Consider the following 21,290-nt stretch of genomic DNA (forward strand, 5'->3'; position numbering starts at 1 on the left):
GCAACCCCCGCGGCCTCTTGGTGTTGAAGAAATTCGTTCCCTTCATTTGAAAATGGGCCTTGTACAAGGCCCTATCTTCAACATGGAGCGACCGTTAGTGTGACGTCACCTCGTTTAGTCATTCTGATTTAAATGGGTTTGTTCGTTGAAAAATCGCTTAAAACTTGGTCTGAACTTTGTTGTGGTGCCTACAGAGTAAAAAGAATCAGCTTTATGACAGTAATGTGGCCTGGGGAATGAGGTAATTTTGGGCTGTGACGTCACATATTTGAAAGTTTGTGTTTGGAATATGGGAAGCCTAAGATGTTTAATGAAAAATAAATGCCAGAACCGTGTTCCTGGTCATCCAATCTATAAAGTCGGGCACAATTTAACTGGTTTTAACAACATTTTAGAAGGTGGGATAGTCCCTTTAACTAAATCACAAACACATCACATCGCTATTTGCATATTCATTTGAGTCGTTGCGTTGAGGTATTCTATCAGTCATTCTTAATTTTGATGCTACCGATATATTAAACAGTCTAGTATTCGATCAAGGCTATGACGGTACAATCGCGACTGCATGAAAACCCCAACTAGGCGGTATCTATTTCAGAAACTACACCAAACACATTGTGTGCCATCGTTCGTCCAGTGAGATCTCAGGAGTTCAGTTAGCTACCCGATGAAATTGCGGACATGCTCCAAAATGTGTAGTTCATTCAGCATTCAAAACGATCGCGGGAGAGCCACACTGCACAACGATCCAACTTATAACTCAATTTGTCCAAGGCGACCACAGCGTAATCTCCGGGAGCGCTGAGGCACTGAACCGGCAGCCCTAAAACCACGCCTGCGTTGGGCTCCTCCTAGCGAAACTGTGGAGGATCATTCATAACGTCTCTTCACTGGCAAAAGTAGCGAGCGGCGCGTGCATCTGATGACTGGCGGGGCGCGCGCGGCAAGACATTAAGCAGGGCAGTGGTCGGTGCTGCAGCCGCTCCCTGGTCGCCGGCCCGGCGAGCTGGCGGCTCACGGACGGCCAGAGGCGGGCCGCGGCCGGGCCGTCGCCCCTCGGACCGTTCCGAACTCAAACGGTCGCCCGATCAGCGTCCAGATGTAGTGGCGTCGGGCCGGCAGCGCGCCGGGTGCCTGCGGCCGGCCGCGGCGGTGTCAGTCTGCCGGCTCTCAGGCGGCCCATAGCCAAATGGCAGCTGAATGGACCAGCAACAAGGGCCAACCACACCAAGGAAGATGAAATGGATGAAATGGGTAACATTTCATATAACTAACATTTTCATAAACATTCAATTCCGAAATTCACGCTTGAGTGCATTTGTCTTTTGATATGGCGGGTAATTTTCGGAAAATAATTGAGATAGGCCTATTCTAATAAAGCAATAATAAATAATAAGTACATACACGTATTTCTCCATATGCCTTTTATACATATGGAAAAACATATGTATTACATATGTATTACATATACCTTTTATACATATGTATGCAATTTATATTTCGGACACAAACACGTACACTGTTAATAGTTAGGTAAGCACAGACACTCACAGGTTAATACAGCTGGCAGGCACATTGGAACACAAGTGTGCCTTGCGTGTAAAGTAGTGAGCCAGCTCTGGATCGGCCATATAGTCGCGGCTAGTCTCGACCTCGAGTCCTTGCGCCGCGAATTCGGATTTTATTTGTCTCAACAGCTCACGGTAGAATTCTAGACGAGCGGATATGATAGGATTGTCGACTGCTGGAGATAATGGTGAGTGACTATCAGTATGGCTAATGACAGTGGTGGGTGATGGTGATGTGTCAGTCTCAGAATGCATGTTGGGCGCCAAGGATGGTGGTGCTGTGTCGGTGATGGCGTTAATGGCTGAATGTGTTGGCAAATGGAAATGGGTGGTATGTGAGGCGACATGATTGTTGTATGTGTCATGGGTATATTGTTTTTGTATTTTTGTTTATTAAAACTAGTTTCATTGTTTAATCCTCGCAGGCACAAGGAGGGGGGAGTTTTTTTCGCAAATAACTCGCGTAAAAAGCGGCCGATCGCGAAGACACTTTTAGTACCCTCGCGTTGATCAATTTTACACCTGGGGCATTCCACGATAGATCGTACCACTTTTTCCAATTGGACACCCACATCTCTCGGAATTTGACGAGAATTGGTCTCAGGGGTAATCAGGGGCTCTGAATCCACCTGTAACAATTTCAGGCTTATCAGATAAGTATTTTTTGAGTTATGGTGTATAACATTTTTTGGATCTTGCTTTGCAGCGCTAAGTTTCGCGGGCTGTAACTCTAATGCCCGGTTCCGACTACGGTCACTTCAGGCCCAATCAGGCCAGATCAGGCCCAATAATTCCCAAAAAGGCTGGAAAAGGCTTACGGCCTGACGGCATGCTAGTGCGAACCGGAGCAACTGATCCGGCCTGAACTGGCCTGATCAGACCTTCAGGCCAGATCAGGCCAAAGTTAACTTCAAGTCAACTTTTTGCGCCTGATGCCTGATCTGGCCTGACGCTGCGCCCGCCATTTTAAATTTGCATTGGCGCATTTGCGACGTGACAATGCGTGGTATTCGAAATCGTGCCCTTTTTGACACTCTGCAAAATAAAAGTGCCTATTTATATAAATGCATAAAAAAGTATGAATTAGGCACGAGACGTTGCGCATGGTTCTTTTTTATTTGATTTTTATTGTGGCCTAATTTGTGTCATTTCGGGCTTTGAAGGATGAATAACTCCCATGGTTGCTACTGATTGCTGTTTTGTTTAAATTAATTATGAACGTTGGTTTCGACAAGTCCAACATTATTTCAACCAAATTAGCGTTTCTTTTAAAATTGATTCCGAAAAATAATGTGCTACTCTTCAACATCGTAGCAGGATAACCATTCAAGCTTACGAGAAATAAATCGGGCTATGGCGGAAGATCCAGGTTCAAGACAGCCTTTACAGCCGCCTGACCTGTCGAGCATCAGAAATCCAGCTCGTCCACCTTCCCCGTCTGAGCTCCCGGGCCTGGAGACCTAGCCCGGAACAGTAACGGATGGCTGCGCCTGATATGAGCCGCTCCAGCAAACACCAGGGAGGGATGAAAGTAAACTTTTGGAAGGTTTGCTCGAGAAGGACACTCGCTCTCGGTCGCCCTCGATGCCACGAACCTCTGCCGAGCTGTTGCGGTGTCTTCTGCGGCAGCTAAACTCATCGTCGCCGGCACCGAACAGGCTCCCGCTACCTCTCCTAGATCCCGTGACTCTCTGTCATGACTCGGACTGAATGGAACCAACCGCTACTCCATTCGCCCCGCTGGACCCCACGGCACAAAAGGACCTATCCTATATCGAATGGCAGCTTGGCCGGGGAGACTCATTTCCAGACCCAAAAAAAAAAATTGACAGGAAGACAAGAAACTAAACTCTTAAGTCGACATGTTCCATGTGCAAGATAAATTTGTGGCGGGAAACCACAGCGGGTACCTGTGTGAGCAAAAAACAAACCTTGTTTAGGTCAAGCTAATCGAGACCCTAAACGTGCATGACATTATGTATGGTCACTTTTCGGATTAATCTCTGGGATAATAATATCTAACTCACAAGTCCATATATTTCGGATGATATTGCTCACCCTTGGTCACTGGACAAAAATAAAAACAATTACATGTATGAAAAACCACACACCAAAATTATTCCCTAGACGGGTTACATTTTTCAAAAATATATCACTTGCCAAAAAACTGACACGGTCTTTTAGCTTGCATGTTCCTCTACATAACAAGTAGTGCAACCAATCTTCTAAGTTCTACATATACCTATGGATACCTACTACCTATACTTGTGTCTACAGAGATACATCGGACACAATAGATCAATTTGCACAACCGGGTGTATGTTTAGTTCCTATGGATGACATCTTATGCTCATGTCGACCTATTTCTAAGGGTGAAATCCCATATTGGACTAAGGCCAAATTTTCCTACATCTCGGTTCATGTATGGATCTTTTTCTTTTATTTCTATTGCTTCGCGCACGATTCTCTTTTTCCAGTTACTCTCACATGCCAAAGTTTTGCCTTCCATGGGGTGCATGTTTCTACCGCACTGCCTAGTGTGCCGAGCGGGTGCCGACTTTTGTACCCGCCCGTGCTCGATGTCTTTAGCATGCTCGTTGAGCCTGCATGTGCATGACATGAAAAGAGTCATAAACAAAGGGCTCTTATTTCTCGGAGTTGAGTTGCGTCAATGCTTATATCTTTGTTAGTGTGGTAATTGTCTGCAAAGCACATAAGAACCTACAACATAAGAACATGCATGTCTTTTCTGTTTTCTTTTAACCACTTCTTAGATTTTCGATAAAAATCATGTTTGTATTACTTAAAACCACATTAAAACATGTTACGCAGTATGATTAAGATTATCGGTTTAAGGTTTTCATTATATAGAGCGATTATACCAGTAAAACGACTTTGGAGCTGACAAACGGGCGAGCACGAGAGTTGAGCTCATCAAGCGAGGAAGTGCGAAACAATACCTATTCCAACTGACTTGTGCGGGACACGCTTCTAACCAGTCCGTAACAGTGTACTTTAAATTTGAGCGCAATCGGACCACCCGTCCCGTTCTCGAGATGTAGAAACAGCAGTCTGCACGTGCGCACGTGCATACTGGACCCCAACTGACTTGTGTGGGACACCCTTCTAGTCGATCTCTAACGGTGTACCAAATTTGAGAGCAATCGGCCCAGCCGTTCTTGAGATGTGGAAGCGGTCCCTGCACGACGCACGTGCGCACGTACGGCCCTCCAGGTATTTAGTGGTTGGTTGCCAACATCACAATAAGCGATCTGCATTGATGAATCCGTCTAATGGCTGTTGAAAACCATTGCCGAAGTGTGTGCACGAGCCCTCTTCTCATTTCTATTGACTTATTTTACAGGAGTGTCTCTGTCATTCAAAGTTATTACACCAAAAGCACATAGGCTAACCAACCACTGTTTTGCTGGAGGGCCGTACAGTAGGACCCCAAATGTGAAACGTTGAACTGCATTGTCCGGTGGACGCCTACCGACATATGAAGCTCCAGCGCAATCGGCCCAGCATTTACCTAGTTGTTGTAATGAGAGCGAATTTGACACCTCTTCATTTTGCACGTGGCACGTGCAGGGGAAGGGGCAACAAACATGCATCGAGAGTACATAGTCTGGTATGGGAAGAAGATACCAAAGAAGACTATGGGTTGATCGCCACAGATTTGGCTGAGATATGAGCCTATCAAAATCGTTACTTTGACCGAGCGAAACAACTATGAAACCCTTGACTTCACACGTGCCACGACAGTCACCTCGATGCATCATGAGTAGCCAATTTCGAGCTGGAAGTGATGGGGATGAGGCTATACCTAACAAAAAAAGACCATAGGTCAATCGGCCCAGCGGCTGCTGAGATAAAAGCCTCGCATAAGCGTTACGAGCCAGGGCCTCGGCTAACATGTTAACTGGTGGGCCAAATGGCCCACCAGTGACCCGAAATGGCCCACCAGCCTCAAAGATTTGGCCCACCAGTAATTTTCTGAAAAATCGAAGTTTTCACATTTTACATCACGACATACCTAGGTAACATTGTGATACAGACAGAGACAGAGGCCCTACTACATTGTTGCATTTATTAAAAGTAAGAACTTGATCGTCGTTGCCCGCATAATACCATCACCATTCCTGGTTTCTTGAGACAGCCGTAGGTTAAGCCCCGGTCACACTTCACATGTGAAGTGTGACAGGAGGTCCAATCCTGCAGGATTGGACCAAAGGACGAGAAACGGACGGCGTCCGTTGATGTCCGGGGGATGTCCGTTCGTTTCCGTTGGACGTCCGTTTCTCATCCGTTAATATCTGTTCCATGTCCGGTGGTGTCCGGTGTGCTCAACCGGACACCACCGGACATGGAACTGATATTAAAGGATGACAAACGGACGTCCAACGGAAACAAACGGACATCACCGGACGCTGACAGTTCTCGTCCGTTTCTCGTCCGTTGGTCCAATCCGTTTAAGTGTGACCGAGGCTTTAAATTTTATGCAATAATCGTGAAAGACGTTTGCCTCTGTCAATTACAGATAGTGTCGGCGGCTTCCAGCTGATCGAGGTCTGCGAGAGTTCTTGCAAGCTTTCCGATCGATCGAGTGGTTACAGTCACCTAAGCATCTGCCGCAGACCAGTCGGTTACAAGAAAAACTACGAATAAAGAACAGATCAGTTCAGACGGTCGGGGATAAGCCTGCGAGCGATCTCAGACGGCTCGCCGATAGACACGATGTAAAGCCCTTGTTACACTGCCGAATTTTGGTACACGAATGTGCACGAATATGCAAGTCATCCTATATCGCGGATCGATTCGGGATCTTTCTTCCACGGTCTTGGCATTTCGCAGACCAGTCGGTGCCCACCGCGCGACTTTTACGGTTCGTCACGACCGCCACGAATATTTCATGAAAAATGAAAATTTCGTGGCCGTTCGCCGAGCTTATAATAAACGAACATGATCGCCAAACACTCGCCGAGTCACCGCCGACATGTCGCTACGTGCGCCGACTTGTTGCCAAGGTATCGCCGACTATTCGCAACAGATTCGCCATTCATTCGCGATGTTCGCCGAATCATGGATCAGCTTCGACCCGCGCACGATTAGGGGGGCCCCCCACCCGTTGTCTGCAAATCGGGCTCTGTCGGCGAACCGTTCGCCTCTGTCGGTGAACTGTTCGCCGATTTCCTACACGACGTGATTCGGCGACAGGGTCGTGGCCAAAATTCGGCAGTGTAACACGGCCTTAAGCCAGAGTCAAACTAGAGGTAGTGTCGGCAACTTCCAGCCGATTGAAGTCTGCAAGCGATATTATATAGTATAATTTTTTGATATGGTGTATAACATGAGCGATATTATGCGTCTTCACGAACGGTATGATGCTTGCAGTCGCACATCTGACCATCACCAGTTGGACGAATTTCGAACCGTTCACAGTCAGCGTTCCAAAAATTTCTCATTTGGGCTGAAGATGACACTCAAGAATAAGAATGGATAATTTTCCACTCTCACATTTTGGGTGGCTAGAATTTTCCACTCAGACACCCAAGAGAAATCTGAAGTTGGGACACTGTTCACCAGAAGTGTACATAACTTAGTTTTTTTTTTTAATATTAGGGTTGCGCAGTGCGCTTGGGCTTTTGAGTGAATTCTTTTCCATGCGACACCAATAGGCTTAATGATCATCTTCAGAGATGTTGGGGTTGCTGCTACAACCCTCTTTTGGGGTTCCTGCTACAACCCCTTTTTGGGGTTCCTGCTAGTTGCTACAACCCACTTTATATATAAAGTTGCACTTGTGCTGTTCACAATTCCTCCCGATCCACCCGACAACGCCCGATCCCGTCCGACCGCTTCCGAATCTCCGACTAGTCGGCGAGCGATCCATTCAGGGCTCGCTGATTTTTAACATCCGACCGGCCGTAAGTTATCGTCCAAAGTTTTATAATCCGCGTCAATATTTTGTGCATACTTGTGCGATTTTATGTGCACCGCCGGAGTATCACCACTGAGAGGGTTGTGGGTCCCTACTAGTGGTGTCAATCGGAACTTGAATCTTCGGAATTCCTTTTGTCCAATGTCCAATTCGGAATTCGGTTGGACAATGACAACAGGCTTTGGACAACTTTGGACAATCGCTTGCTACACCTCAACATTTTCATAAAATTATCGTGTTTAACATTGATTGGCTATTAAAAAGCCCAGCTTTCGATATGATTAACACTTTTGAGAGCTGGTAACGATACATTAACAGCAAATTAAATAACGGTGTTGAGTGTAAACTATTGCACAAATGTCGGACATCTTTGGACAAATGGCTGGCTTGGATATTTTTGGACGGACAATCGACGCCAGCATTGGACATTGGACGGACATTGGACACATGTTTTCTGAAATTGACATCACTAGTCCCTACTCTCTCTTCTCTCTCTGAAGAGTCGGGGGGGGGGGGGGGGGGTCGAGCCCCGTATTTTTTTACATTTTTTATGCCATCCTGACGTTTTTTGCAGTGGCCGAAATCTGGGGAGAAATCGAAATGGGGGGGGGCTATGGCTACGAAGGTCAGTCCATGTCGCTGCCCAAGTGGCCCACCAGTCAAAATTCCTTAGCCGAGGCCCTGTTACGAGCTGCGCCAAACCGGGCCGGGCTGCTCATGCTCAGACTTGTAAGCTATTTAGAAAATCGCAATTCGCTCTCGCTGGTAAAAAAAAAACACGCACACATTTAAAAGATATTTGGTGAGGCAGACCGAAGGCCTGACGCCTGACGTCTGGCGTCTGGCGTCCCATACGGTCTGATCAGGCCGAGCGTCCGACGTTCAACTTTGGCCTGAACGCCTGATTGGGCCTGATCTGGCCTGATGTGGCCTGATGTGGCCTGAAGCAATCTCATAGTCGGAACCGGGCTTAAGACGGATTATTCAAATGCCAAATGTTATATAACATTGAACTTGCAATGAAACAGAGATTAATATGTATTTTTGAAATTTCGAAAAATACGCTATTTTTGATATATGACATCGAGTTTTCTTTCATTTGTATTTTTTGGACTTTGGGACCAAATTTTTTTGAATTTTTATTTCTTTAAAAAGATATTTGGCTCGTTGTTAAGAAGTATGCAAAAAATTAGGGAGGTGTTCTTTCTATAAATGTATTTATTTTACGTCACGATAACGGTTTCGAATAGTGATTTCGGGAGGGGAGCTTACAAATGGCGTGGTAAAGCTGCCTAGTGACATCACGGGTTACTGAAATTTCAATTCAAGTCTGAGTCATCAGAAAAAGTGAAAAGAGGGTTCACCGTTCATTCAACCCTCTTTCCTATAAGCGCGAGGGTGAAAAGGCTGCTTGGTTCTGACATTGTTTTGGACGCCAATGACCATAGCTGTCCGAGATGAAAGTTACAGGACGCATACCTACATGGTGTCCTCCAGAGGTCTCACAACTTGTATATCTGGGAATTTTTCAAGGTTACATGAGGTCAGGTCGGTCACGTGACATCACTGGTATAAATCAATGGGGAAATATAAAAACTGTTATTTTGGCGCCGAGAATGATCTAAAACTATCCCACGTACATGGTATCGTGATTTCATGCACTCCTTGCAAAGTCCAATGCTTTACTTTTGCATTGTTAACCTTGCGTGACGTCATTTATGACGTCACTAGGGTCGTACGAGTTTTTCGTCAATAACTCCCGATCAAATCAAGCTAGAGAGTCGGGAAAGCCACCAATGGACTCGGGAAGACCTTCCGAATCGAATGATATGCCATATGATACCCTTTGCCCAGCTTCGTGACCTGAGGGGCTCTGACCTGACCTTGACCCGAGGTCAACTACTTAAGTTGACTTCACCCTAGCAAAAAGTATACCATTCGATGCACCTTGACTAGACCAACACAATGATGCCAAAATCGCGGCTCTGCGGCCATTTTTTGCGAAGTTATTTACTAAAAACCGAACCCGTAACTTCAGTCACGTGACCTGACCTGACGCTACCGGTTAACCTGAGACCTTAAAATCGGGTACCAATCGCTGCGACTTGTAACGGCACACACGCTCGTTTTTTCCGCGAGGCTCTAGCTCTATTATAGCGAAACGGCGTGCTGGGGTCGTATCAACCCCTCCGAAACCCATTTTGTTTGCGGGAAAATGAGGAACTTATAGAAAGAACACCTTTCTAATTTTTTGCATGTCGATTTGCAATGACATGAAGATTATTTTGAAAAAGTAAAAATGTGAAAAATTTTGGTCCCAAAAGTCATTAGAGGCAAATGAAAAAAGCTTAAGGCTTTTGCTCAACAATGAAATTTTCTCTTTGGAATTTTTAAATAGTAATATTTAATGAGTAATATTAATAACTTGAGTAATATTAATTTTTGATTCATCGCAAGCTTAGTGTTGTTTACTTTTTGTTGGTTGCTTAACCCGTTCTTGAGTTATACCTAGGCCATCAAACTCACCGTTACATACCGAAGTGAAAAAATGTAATGCAATATAACTCAAAAAGTGTAATAAGATGGCGAAGTACTAAAATGAGCAGCATTATTGAATATCGTAGAAGAATAACCTTATGCTCACTATCTTTAAACAATCCAAAAATTAGCCTTAAATCAATGAATATATTTCGGAAACATTCCTTCTTCAGTTCAAAAAGTTAACTATACAAGCCACAGAAATGTACAAATAATTGAACGTCACAAAAGCGCCGAATACACTGATCCCACCAACGAATATTAGTCACATTCTCGTGCCATATCAATATAAGTAGAACGGCCTCTTTTAATCAACGCAAGACTAAAATAACAGGTATACATAAGGTAGCGTAACCAAATACAACTGTATGAGATCACTTGTGACCCAACGAATAACTATGCTAGTCATCTTAGAAACACACAATATAATTACAACTAACATGCAAGGTGTACACAACCAACTACTCGATAGATCGATTGTCTAGCCAACAAACTAGCCATTCATCCAATTGTTCAATCAACTAGTTACACCCATTACATTCAGTCATGGAGTCGACAAACCATTCAAATATCCATTCCAAATCATTCAATCAAACGTTTTATCATACAATCAAGCAGTCATTCAATCAAACAAACAACGATTTTATCATCCAATCAAGCAACCCTTCAACCATTAAATCAATCAGACCCACAGTCGTCCATTCAACCATCTATCAATCAACCATTCAATATTCCATTTAATCATACCTATAATCAACCATTCAATGATTCATTCAAACATCGGCATTTAATAAAACATCTAACTAAGCATCTCAAAAGCCAAAAGATCTAACAGTCATGAGGCTATCCCAACATGAATTATAAGTGGAAAACAATGGGAACGTTTTTGGTTATATTACTTTAAGTTGGCTACACATGTGTTTCGATATACATCTTTTTCAAGCCATAAAGACAAAATAAAATGTAAATAATTCGCCTAAACATCAAAGTTGTCAAAATAGTTTGCGGCACAGATTAAAATTCAAATAGCAATGCTTCACACCCGTCGCTTCTCACTTTGCACTTCTAGTTTTTAGATCGTGCAAAATAAGTTCAGCCGTAAATCTGCTCAGTTTCACTTTTCCTGCATTACCATTTAGATTGTCAAAGATGTGAATATAAGCTGCTTCTACAGCCTGCCTATGCTTCTTTGTCAAACCCCTACTTAACACAGACATATCATCCCAGTTGGGGAGATGTCCCGCCTCATCTACGTGTTGCACAAGGGCGTTGGACAGACGGTGGTACCTAAGGTCACTCTTATGCTCCTTTTGCCTGGTTTTAATGCCCCTGTATGTTTCACCGACGTAACATTTATCACATGCACCACAAGGAATTTTGTAAACGACACTATCCTCATTAGTAGAACCTTTCTTCTTCGTTTGCACAAGGTTTTTAATGGTCAGGCCCGCTGGGGATGAAATATTGATAGTTTCCCTTACAAAATTGTCCACAGTTTCTACTTCTTTTGATGCTGGGACTGAGAGATACCTCCTCTTGCTATTCCTTGTGGCGTTTGAAGCTCTAGCTCGTATTTTGACGGCCCTCTTCTCTAGCTGACATAAAAGACCTGGCGGGTACTTGAGTCCAATAAATACTTCTTTAATGTAGTTCAGCTCGTCCCTGATAAATTCTTCTGAGCAAATGCGAAGTGCTCGAAGATAAAATCCCAGCACGACTCCAGTTTTTGTTCGACTGCTGTGCGCCGAGTAGAAGTGTATCAGGTCATTCTTGTTGGTGGGCTTTTCCCGAGTGGGCAACCCGAGTCTCTGGCTGCTCGGTTCTGCACGAACCGCGAACTGGAGTCGTGCTGGGATTTTATCTTCGAGCACTTCGCATTTGCTCAGAAGAATTTATCAGGGACGAGCTGAACTACATTAAAGAAGTATTTATTGGACTCAAGTACCCGCCAGGTCTTTTATGTCAGCTAGAGAAGAGGGCCGTCAAAATACGAGCTAGAGCTTCAAACGCCACAAGGAATAGCAAGAGGAGGTATCTCTCAGTCCCAGCATCAAAAGAAGTAGAAACTGTGGACAATTTTGTAAGGGAAACTATCAATATTTCATCCCCAGCGGGCCTGACCATTAAAAACCTTGTGCAAACGAAGAAGAAAGGTTCTACTAATGAGGATAGTGTCGTTTACAAAATTCCTTGTGGTGCATGTGATAAATGTTACGTCGGTGAAACATACAGGGGCATTAAAACCAGGCAAAAGGAGCATAAGAGTGACCTTAGGTACCACCGTCTGTCCAACGCCCTTGTGCAACACGTAGATGAGGCGGGACATCTCCCCAACTGGGATGATATGTCTGTGTTAAGTAGGGGTTTGACAAAGAAGCATAGGCAGGCTGTAGAAGCAGCTTATATTCACATCTTTGACAATCTAAATGGTAATGCAGGAAAAGTGAAACTGAGCAGATTTACGGCTGAACTTATTTTGCACGATCTAAAAACTAGAAGTGCAAAGTGAGAAGCGACGGGTGTGAAGCATTGCTATTTGAATTTTAATCTGTGCCGCAAACTATTTTGACAACTTTGATGTTTAGGCGAATTATTTACATTTTATTTTGTCTTTATGGCTTGAAAAAGATGTATATCGAAACACATGTGTAGCCAACTTAAAGTAATATAACCAAAAAAGTTCCCATTGTTTTCCACTTATAATTCAATTTGTCTATCTATATCAACTATCCCAACATCTATCACGTCTCAGTCTGACAGTTCACACTAATCACAGAACTGCCCAAGATGCGATGTTGGTGTTTAGGGCTGGTCGGTATGTCCTTATCCATAGCGACTCTGCTATTTTTCTGTCTCTGCTGGTGTTGCATGTCTGTAGGATCTTGGCCGCGATGTGTTGGGGCTCTGGGCGACATCGAGGGTGGTCATCTCTGAAGTGGTCGCCCCACGGCGAGTCCATACGGTGGTTCTTCGCGTCCCGTAGATGTTCATTGTAGCGAAGTCGTATGTGACGTCCGGTTTCGCCGATGTAGCTCCGGTTGCACAGCGTGCAGGTAAGTTGGTATACCACTCCGGAACTGTGGCACCGGCCCTGTAGTCCTGCAGCACACGAGTGGCAGCGTGAGCCACCAGGACACGGAGGTGGTTTCAGGGCCGAGCGCACCAGCTGGTTCTTGATGGTCTGTTTGTTGGTCCAGGTCACTCCTAGGTTCTGTTGGCCACTCTTGTGTACGATGGCCTGTACGGTTTGGGCTAGCTTGTCATCGATGAAAGGTAACACGAGCCTTGTTACCGGCGTTGCTCGTCTTCTTGGTCTTGGTCTTGAGGTCTGGCAGCAACTGGTGGCTCTGCTGATGGTGCGCATGTTGTAGCCGTTGTTCAGGAACAGGTCTTTGATTTTCTCTATGCTGCGTTCACGAGCGCTGTTGTCACTGGAGATGTTGATGGCACGTCGTATTTGGGAGTGCAGCACAGCTCGCTTGGTTTTCCACGGGTGTGCCGAGTCAGCGTGTAGTATGATACCAGCCGATGTGGGCTTGATGTACAGCTCAGTGGTGTACTTTCCCGTGGGTTCGACTGTGATGCTGGTGTCCAAGAAGGGAATGGATGGCGTCTTGTCAGTCGATTCGATGGTGAACTTGATCGATGGATGTGCGTCGTTGATGTGACGGAAATACTCTTGAAGATTGGCAGAGCCATGGGTCCACACTCCGAGTACATCGTCGATATACCTCATGTATAGGTCGGGTTTGTGTGAGGCACTGGTGTTGAAGTCCCGTTCCAAGCTGTCCATAAAGATGATAGCAAGCGGTGGGGCCACACGACTACCCATGGCGATACCGCTTGTTTGGCGATAGTATTTTTCGCCAAATCTCAAGAAGTTGTTGGAAAGGCAGTGGTTCAGAAGGTGGATGATGTCTGTAACTTCCAGGCCGAAGGTGTTGATGTCTTGATGGTGAATTTCGAGCAGACGTTTTGCACTCTCAGTCGCTTCTTTGTAGGGGATGTTTCTGCGTGTTGCTGAGTGGGCTGGAATAAACTGAAGGAGTTGGCTGAGGATTCTCTCCAGTAGTTGGGATATTTTGTCCAGTGGGTCACCACACGCTGACACAATCGGGCGCAGTGGAATGCCCGGTTTATGATCTTTTGGCAGTCCGTATAATTCAGCAGTTCGTGAGCTTTGTGGGAGGAGCGCTTGGATCACATTCTCATCAAGTTTGCCTTTAAGCGTCTCCTTGATGATCCGCTTCGTGGCAGCTTCTGTCTTGTTGGTGGGATTCCTTGGTGGGATTTCTACCTTTCATCGATGACAAGCTAGCCCAAACCGTACAGGCCATCGTACACAAGAGTGGCCAACAGAACCTAGGAGTGACCTGGACCAACAAACAGACCATCAAGAACCAGCTGGTGCGCTCGGCCCTGAAACCACCTCCGTGTCCTGGTGGCTCACGCTGCCACTCGTGTGCTGCAGGACTACGTGTGCTGCAGGACTACTCGACGCTCCCTACCCCCTACCAGGTCCGGTATGTCGGTGGACCTGTGACCCCCCCCCCCCCGCAAAACTTTCGCCTAGAACCGCCGTTGAAGACCTCCAATACATAACGAGTCACCACCCCTCGCCCGGCCGAAAAGTCGGAGTTGTTCAGCCTATGAGAGCTTTACTATGCACTTCTCTCGAAGTTAAGTTTTTTTTTGTATCAACGTATTATTCAACCCATTCGAGATGTTCGTCAGTGATGTAATCCGCATCACCCCCTCTTTGCGTTCGTCAGAACAGAACCTCCGGACTCCGAGTAGTCTACTCTCACCAAGTTTCGTAGAACTATTTCCTTACCGGAACTCCTGCCTCACTGTCCTGCGAGGGTTGGCTTTTATCTTCGAGCATGATAGTTTCTAAATCCAGACCTAGTACATATATTGGACGTTTACCCGAGCAATGCTTCTTGAGGGACTGTTGTCCCGTTCTTACCTCATTTTACTCGTAGGGGAAGCCGGGGGAAGCCCGGCATAGTAAGCTCTTTTTCATTTTTATTACATACCATACGTGCTGTATAAAATGTTGATATCCTGCTAGCTAGCTAAGTTCATTGGCCGTGTTTTCCCAAAAATTCGGTTTCGTGGAATAAGTATAAGGTTGAGAAAATCGAGTTTTAAAAAAGTGCTGATTTTTCTGGGGTAAGCCCGGCATAGGGGTAACGCCGGCCACCTCCCCAGCGCTTTACCTGCAACGAGTTGATGAAACCATTATGTGTTTTCCAAATATTAACGGAAAGTGAAATATTAAGGTACTGATTAGCTCTGGACATCTTAGAGTTTATGTCATAACTGGTATTTTAGCTAGCGTCTACTACATGTACAGTACAGGTCGATGAAAATCGTGATGCAAAATTGACAAAAAATGTGTATTTCAAAATTCCTTAAAATTTATTTTTCTTTTTACCTTAATGCATCATATTGCATATCATTCGACTCGGCTGATGAAGAAGAACACAACGACACCATTTTTTGAAGCTCTAGCTTCATTGTCTGTCGCGTTATCTGCAAAAACGTAGTTTGACCCTAGTTGACCTTACGTGACATGACTGGCTTTGTCTATGATAACATGTTTATTTTCGAAATTTATCTTTGATCTAGGTGTAAACCAAACCTGCTCAGTACCTATTATCTCATGGAAACAGTGGTTTAGTGGCATTGCTCTCGGTTGGGGGTAAGCTTGGCCACTCGCCCGGTGTTACCCCAATGTGCTAATTTTTATTTTAGAACAGCGATATTCGAAAAAATGTCAAGCCAGCCTGCCTCGTCACCCCTCACTACAAACACTTAAACGGTCCTTACATAACATTTGTATAAATATTAGTACTGTATGGTATAACATTAACCCGCGCGGGGCTGGGGGGTAAATTTTACCCCCCCCCCTCGCGAATTTTTGCGATATCTCAAAAACGGCGGCGCGCAGCGCCGCCACACTTTCAGTACCTTTTCTTACATCAATTTGACACGTTCCCTGAAAATTTGAGCGAAATCCGTCGGAAATTTATTGAGAAATTGACGTTTTAGTGACGTCATGTTCGCCATTTTCGCCTCAAAAACGGCAAAAGTTCAAACGCCGCTAACATCTTCATTTTTAAAGGAATCAAGACGTAACAAAAAAGGTTATACGTAATTTTACTTTGTCTATCAAATGGTTATCTCGTTTTTTTTTTGAAAATTTTGGATTTTGGCCTAAATTTTTCAAAAAACTGACTTTTCTGGGAAAATCATTATAAAATCCAAAATTTTGAGTCTATCGAAAAAAACGGAATATATGTCAGCGAAGTGGTCTATGTGCACCTACATACCAAATTTTAGAAGAATCGGTTCAAAAATGTGGGAGTTATTCAAAATTTTATGACGTCACGACACACAATTTTTTTGAAAAAATGGCTTTTTTGGAAGTTCTAGACCTCGTACGGAAACAAAAATAGCACCATTCGATTCGCCGTGAAAAACTGCATCAGATAGACACCTTTTTAGGCCTTAACAGCCAACTTTAAAATTTGACCTCACTTGACCTGACCTTGACCTGACCTCGACCTGAAATTCATCCAGAGGTGGTCCATATCACTTATTGAGTGTGCCTATTGAATCCTATGAGTAAAATGACCCATAAAACATGTGTCGCACATGCCCTTTTCTATATTTTGTTTTTTGGTGACCTGACCTGACCTGACCTGACCTTGACCTTGACCTCTGAATGATATTGTATGCAACGGATATTGTCTTGGTAGCCTAAGAACACGTTTTGGGCGATCAGTCTCAGTCCATGACTCCATTCTTCGGCAACTACGGTGCAAGGCCGATACTGTAGAAACTTGCAATTTGTACCCTTGACCTGACCTTGACCTTGACCTCAAACTTTAAATTAAGTACATGTTTTTATTAGTTCGTGATGAGAGCTTTCGATTGGCGTTTGAATTTTCCAAATCGGACCATTAGTTCGGGAGATAACAGGGGGGGGGGGTAAAATTTACCCCCCCCAGCCCCGCGCGTTCGGCTGGAGACCCCAGCCCCGCGCGGGTTAACAGTGCAACATATCTCACTTTTTAGCTAAAAACCCTTAAAATATCATTTTTGCGCTATAACTTTAACAATATGCAATTTTTGTCAGTCTTAACTTTTTTGCTGGCGTTACCTTAGCTGCCACGCTGAAAGGACAAACAGTTGAGCATTTTATTGTGAATAATTTAGCCGGAAACGGGGTGGCCGGGCTTCCCCGCGCCCGGGCTTCCCCCGGCTTCCCCTACTCGGTACCTACTCGGGACGTGTTGGGCAAAATCTTGTCGGTGGCTGTGGCTTTCGTCCTGTTTGGATGGTGATGGTCTGTCTGTGCGAACTGCCAGGTATGCGCCGTCGCCGGCCGATGCCGTGCGGTTCGAGCTGGAGATGGCCGAGGTGCCGGCCGGCCGGCCGGCCACGCGGCCCATGGCAATCCCGCGCCGGCCGGCCGGCCTGGCGGCGCCCGCCGAGAGCGTGCTGCTGCGCCGGCGGTACCAGCTGAGTCGCAGTGCGGCCGCGGCCGAGCTGGTGCGGCGCCACCACTGCAGCTCAGAGGACGAGGACGAGCGCGAGCACCGCCGCCGCTTTGGCGAGGAGGGCGCCGCGGCGTGCGACCAGTCCGATGGCGACCAGGTGGACGGCGGCGAGGCGGCGCACCACGGGCACATCCGGCGCCGCCAGGGCGCCGAGCCGCCGGCCCCAGCTGCCTTCAATGGTGAGTCAGGGCGCCTGAGCCGCCAGGGCGCCGAGTCGCCGGCCCCAGCTGTCTTCAATGGTGAGTCAGGGCGCCGAGTCGCCGGCCCCAGCTGCCTTCAGTGGTGAGTCAGGGCGCCGAGCCGCCGGCCCCAGCTGCCTTCAGTGGTGAGTCAGGGCGCACAAAATGTGCTTTTTAGGGGAACGGGTACTTCCCTTGATATAGTTTTTGTTGTGCTTGTGTTGGCACTGGCGGATCCAGGGGGGGGGGCGGCAGGGGCTAAAGCCCCCCCCCCCCCCACTCGAAACTCGACAGGGACGGCAATATAAATTAGCCCCCCCCCCCCTAAATGTACCGGGATTGGTCATTTAAATGACTAATTGCTGGTAAGTTCCAGCCTTCGATAGTGAAGTTCCTGAGGTTCGGCCGGAGTAAGATGCCGCAGCTAGCCAGAGTAAAACCAAATACGGCCCAGACTTATTTTGTTGGCTGAGGCAGACCTTGCCAGTTCTTCGGCCAGAGTGAAAATGCTGGAGCCAGCCAGAGTAAAACCAGATACAAACCAATTTTGCTGGTTGGGAGGTATCTGATCAGCTAATAGAATGGATAAATAAAACTATTCCTTATCTTCTCAGACTCGCCTTTTCTTCAACCAAATTCTGTGTGAAACAGGTACGTTTCATCCTATGACAAAAATCAAGACATGTGAGCTGTCACAACTAAAAATTCATAAGTACCGCTGTCATATTTTTCAAAATTTGTGCGTCATTGAAGCACATTGGAACCTTACTATGCTCCGGCCCACCGGCTGTTTCTAAGCTCATATCCGGCCCGCACCCAAAAATGTTGCCAACCCCTGCTCTAGCTTGATCAGGGGCCAAACGGCAGGGGTGTCCAACAGACACCTCCCGGCCCGTGAAGGCTGCGCCAAGTACCGACCCGGCCGGAGTGGGCTAACTGGTCAACAAAAGCAATTTTAAGTGTTTTTAAAGTAATATAAAGCACGGGTCGGGTGGGCTACCATTTTGTTTTAGTTAAAAAGTATCGTTTCAGGGCTGTGACAAAAATAAGTGGCCTAAATCCGATGAGAAAACAGGATTTGGGGTACCCTAGGTTTGACTCCTGTCATGAGTTGCCCCCCTCCCCGCCCCTAAACGCAGGTCTGGATCCGCCAGTGTGTGTTGTTTTTTTTTCGACTGCCTCGTGCTGCTGACTGACGCGGCTACCATGTGTGTGTGGGCGCAGCCGAGCTGCCGGAGGAGGCGCGTGGCCCGGCGCTGGCGTCCAGCCTGCCCGTGGAGCTGGACGTGGGCCAGGAGCTGCGCCAGCTCGCCGACTCCCTGAGCCTCTCCCGCTCGGTGAGTGGGCCGCCCGCCGACTCCCTGAGCCTCTCCCGCTCGGTGAGTGGGCCGCCCGCCGACTCCCTGAGCCTCTCCCGCTCGGTGAGTGGGGATCGCCGACTCCCTGAGCCTCTCCCGCTCGGTGAGTGGGCCGCCCGCCGACTAGTCTGACCTGGCCGGGCCAGTGGGGCGCTCTCCACGGACCGAGAGGACCGCGCTGTCCGAGGATGGGGCTCTGTGGGACGTAGTTACGTACCTTGGGGTGGAGCTTCAAATAGAGTGTTGGTGAATCATTCCCTTTTCGAATAGTTTTATTTTTCAATCCATGCTATTTACCGTGACAGTTGTTATCGTCCATTTCATCTTCCTTGGTGTGGTTGGCCCTTGTTGCTGGTCCATTCAGCTGCCATTTGGCTATGGGCCGCCTGAGAGCCGGCTGACTGACACCGCCGCGGCCGGCCGCAGGCACCCGGCGCGCTGCCGGCCCGACGCCACTACATCTGGACGCTGATCGGGCGACCGTTTGAGTTCGGAACGGTCCGAGGGGCGACGGCCCGGCCGCGGCCCGCCTCTGGCCGTCCGTGAGCCGCCAGCTCGCCGGGCCGGCGACCAGGGAGCGGCTGCAGCACCGACCACTGCCGTGCTCAATGTCTTGCCGCGCGCGGCCCGCCAGTCATCAGGTGCACGCGCCGCTCGCTACTTTTGCCAGTGAAGAGACGTTATGAATGATCCTCCACAGTTTCGCTAGGGGGAGCCCAACGCAGGCGTGGTTTTAGGGCTGCCGGTTCAGTGCCTCAGCGCTCCCGGAGATTACGCTGTGGTCGCCTTGGACAGTTTGAGTTATAAGTTGGATCGTTGTGCAGTGTGGCTCTCCCGCGATCGGTTTGAATGCTGAATGAACTACGCATTTTGGAGCATGTCCGCAATTTCATCGGGTAGCTAACTGAACTCCTGAGATCTCACTGGACGAACTATGGCACACAATGTGTTTGGTGTAGTTTCTGAAATAGATACCGCCTAGTTGGGGTTTTCATGCAGTCGCGATTGTACCGTCATAGCCTTGATCGAATACTTGACTGTTTAATATATCGGTAGCATCAAAATTAAGAATGACTGATAGAATACCTCAACGCAACGACTCAAATGAATATGCAAATAGCGATGTGATGTGTTTGTGATTTAGTTAACAACCCGTGTGGTGGATATGACCGTGCTGCTTATGTCCCCGCCAATTGTACATAGCTGGCTGCTCAGTGAGCTGACGCCGGCCGCTAACTGTACAAAGTTTTCCGTCGGCGCCCGCTGGCGCCGTCTGCAGCGGAGCCCGCAGTGTCCGCCTGCGCGGTTTAGACTTTAGTTCCATCTGGCGCCGGCCGGAGCCGGTCGCCGCCGGCGCCGCCGCTGCTGGCGCGTCGGCCGGCGTTCGGTGGTCTCCGGTCGCGCTGTGACGGCGATTTCCCGGGTGCCTTTGTCGAGGTGCCGTGGACAGTGTCCGTCCAGCGCGGTACACAGCGGCCCCAGCGCCGCCTCGGAGCGGCCCGGTTCACCGCACAGTCTGTTCAGATCATGCGCGGTCCGCGGGTCTCCAGGTCTGAACGTTGGCCGAGTGTCCTTGGCCGCCCCGTCGTCGCCATACGTGGTTGGACCGTTGGCTCCCTCCGTGTGCGCCGCTGGTTCCCTCCGTGTGCGCCCGGCCGGCCGCCGTCAGTCTCGCGGCGCGCGCGCCTCTGCGTGCCGACGGCGGCGGTGCGCCCTCCCAACTGGGACGCCGCCGTGTTACGTTTGACCGATATCACCTGTCTATGCTGTTGGGCTGACCATACCATGTTGATGAAATAAACTCGAGCTGAGGGATCTCACCGCCTTGTCCCAATCGGACAGCGCTGTGCGCACAGGCCAGATAGGCGGCCAGATCCCGAAATACCGTTATAGTTCATTTTTCCCAAACATATCCGGCTTCAGAAGAACTATCGAAACTGTTGCGTGAGTTTCGGCAAGTTCTGCGTCTGGGCCCGTATTCACGTCGACATCTTACGATCAGTTTTCATCGTACGATCGATTTGGTATTCATGTTGACCATCTTAACTTTTTATCGTACGATCAGTCTGGATATTTAGGATACTTCTAATTCACGTTGACAATCTTAAGATAATTTGGTATTCATGTCAAAAGTC

The 21,290-nt window shown here is 47.4% G+C and overlaps 2 protein-coding genes across 2 annotated transcripts; one reads left to right on the forward strand and one right to left on the reverse strand.

The window, feature by feature from the left end:
- Positions 1–10,526: 10,526 nt before the first annotated feature.
- LOC122387335 lies at positions 10,527–14,315 on the reverse strand. The gene is made up of 2 exons (XM_043377446.1): positions 12,784–14,315; positions 10,527–10,900 (listed from the first exon to the last, which is right to left on the reverse strand). Exon 1 carries the CDS (start codon positions 13,877–13,879, stop codon positions 12,818–12,820), a length of 1,062 nt encoding a protein of 353 aa, XP_043233381.1. The 5' UTR covers positions 13,880–14,315; the 3' UTR covers positions 10,527–10,900; positions 12,784–12,817.
- A 3,034-nt stretch (positions 14,316–17,349) lies between these two features.
- On the forward strand, positions 17,350–20,970 carry LOC122387336. Its single transcript, XM_043377447.1, has 3 exons — positions 17,350–17,797; positions 19,022–19,134; positions 19,582–20,970. The coding sequence occupies exons 1-3, from the start codon at positions 17,470–17,472 to the stop codon at positions 19,699–19,701; spliced, it is 561 nt and encodes a 186-aa protein (XP_043233382.1). The 5' UTR covers positions 17,350–17,469; the 3' UTR covers positions 19,702–20,970.
- Positions 20,971–21,290: the final 320 nt, after the last annotated feature.

The sequence above is a fragment of the Amphibalanus amphitrite genome, unplaced genomic scaffold (assembly GCF_019059575.1).
Source record: "Amphibalanus amphitrite isolate SeventyFive unplaced genomic scaffold, NRLGWU_Aamphi_draft 000282F_arrow, whole genome shotgun sequence".
Taxonomy (NCBI): domain Eukaryota; kingdom Metazoa; phylum Arthropoda; class Thecostraca; order Balanomorpha; family Balanidae; genus Amphibalanus; species Amphibalanus amphitrite.

Bases quoted from the DNA above. Each gene is read 5' to 3' on its own strand.
- LOC122387336 (XM_043377447.1), top strand. From the start codon at position 17,470: ATGGCCGAGGTGCCGGCCGGCCGGCCGGCCACGCGGCCCATGGCAATC. The intron at 17,798-19,021 runs GTGAGTCAGGGC...GTGTGGGCGCAG, and splicing joins GGCCCCAGCTGCCTTCAATG to CCGAGCTGCCGGAGGAGGCG. The intron at 19,135-19,581 runs GTGAGTGGGCCG...GGCCGGCCGCAG, and splicing joins CCCTGAGCCTCTCCCGCTCG to GCACCCGGCGCGCTGCCGGC.
- LOC122387335 (XM_043377446.1), bottom strand. From the start codon at position 13,879: ATGGGTAGTCGTGTGGCCCCACCGCTTGCTATCATCTTTATGGACAGC.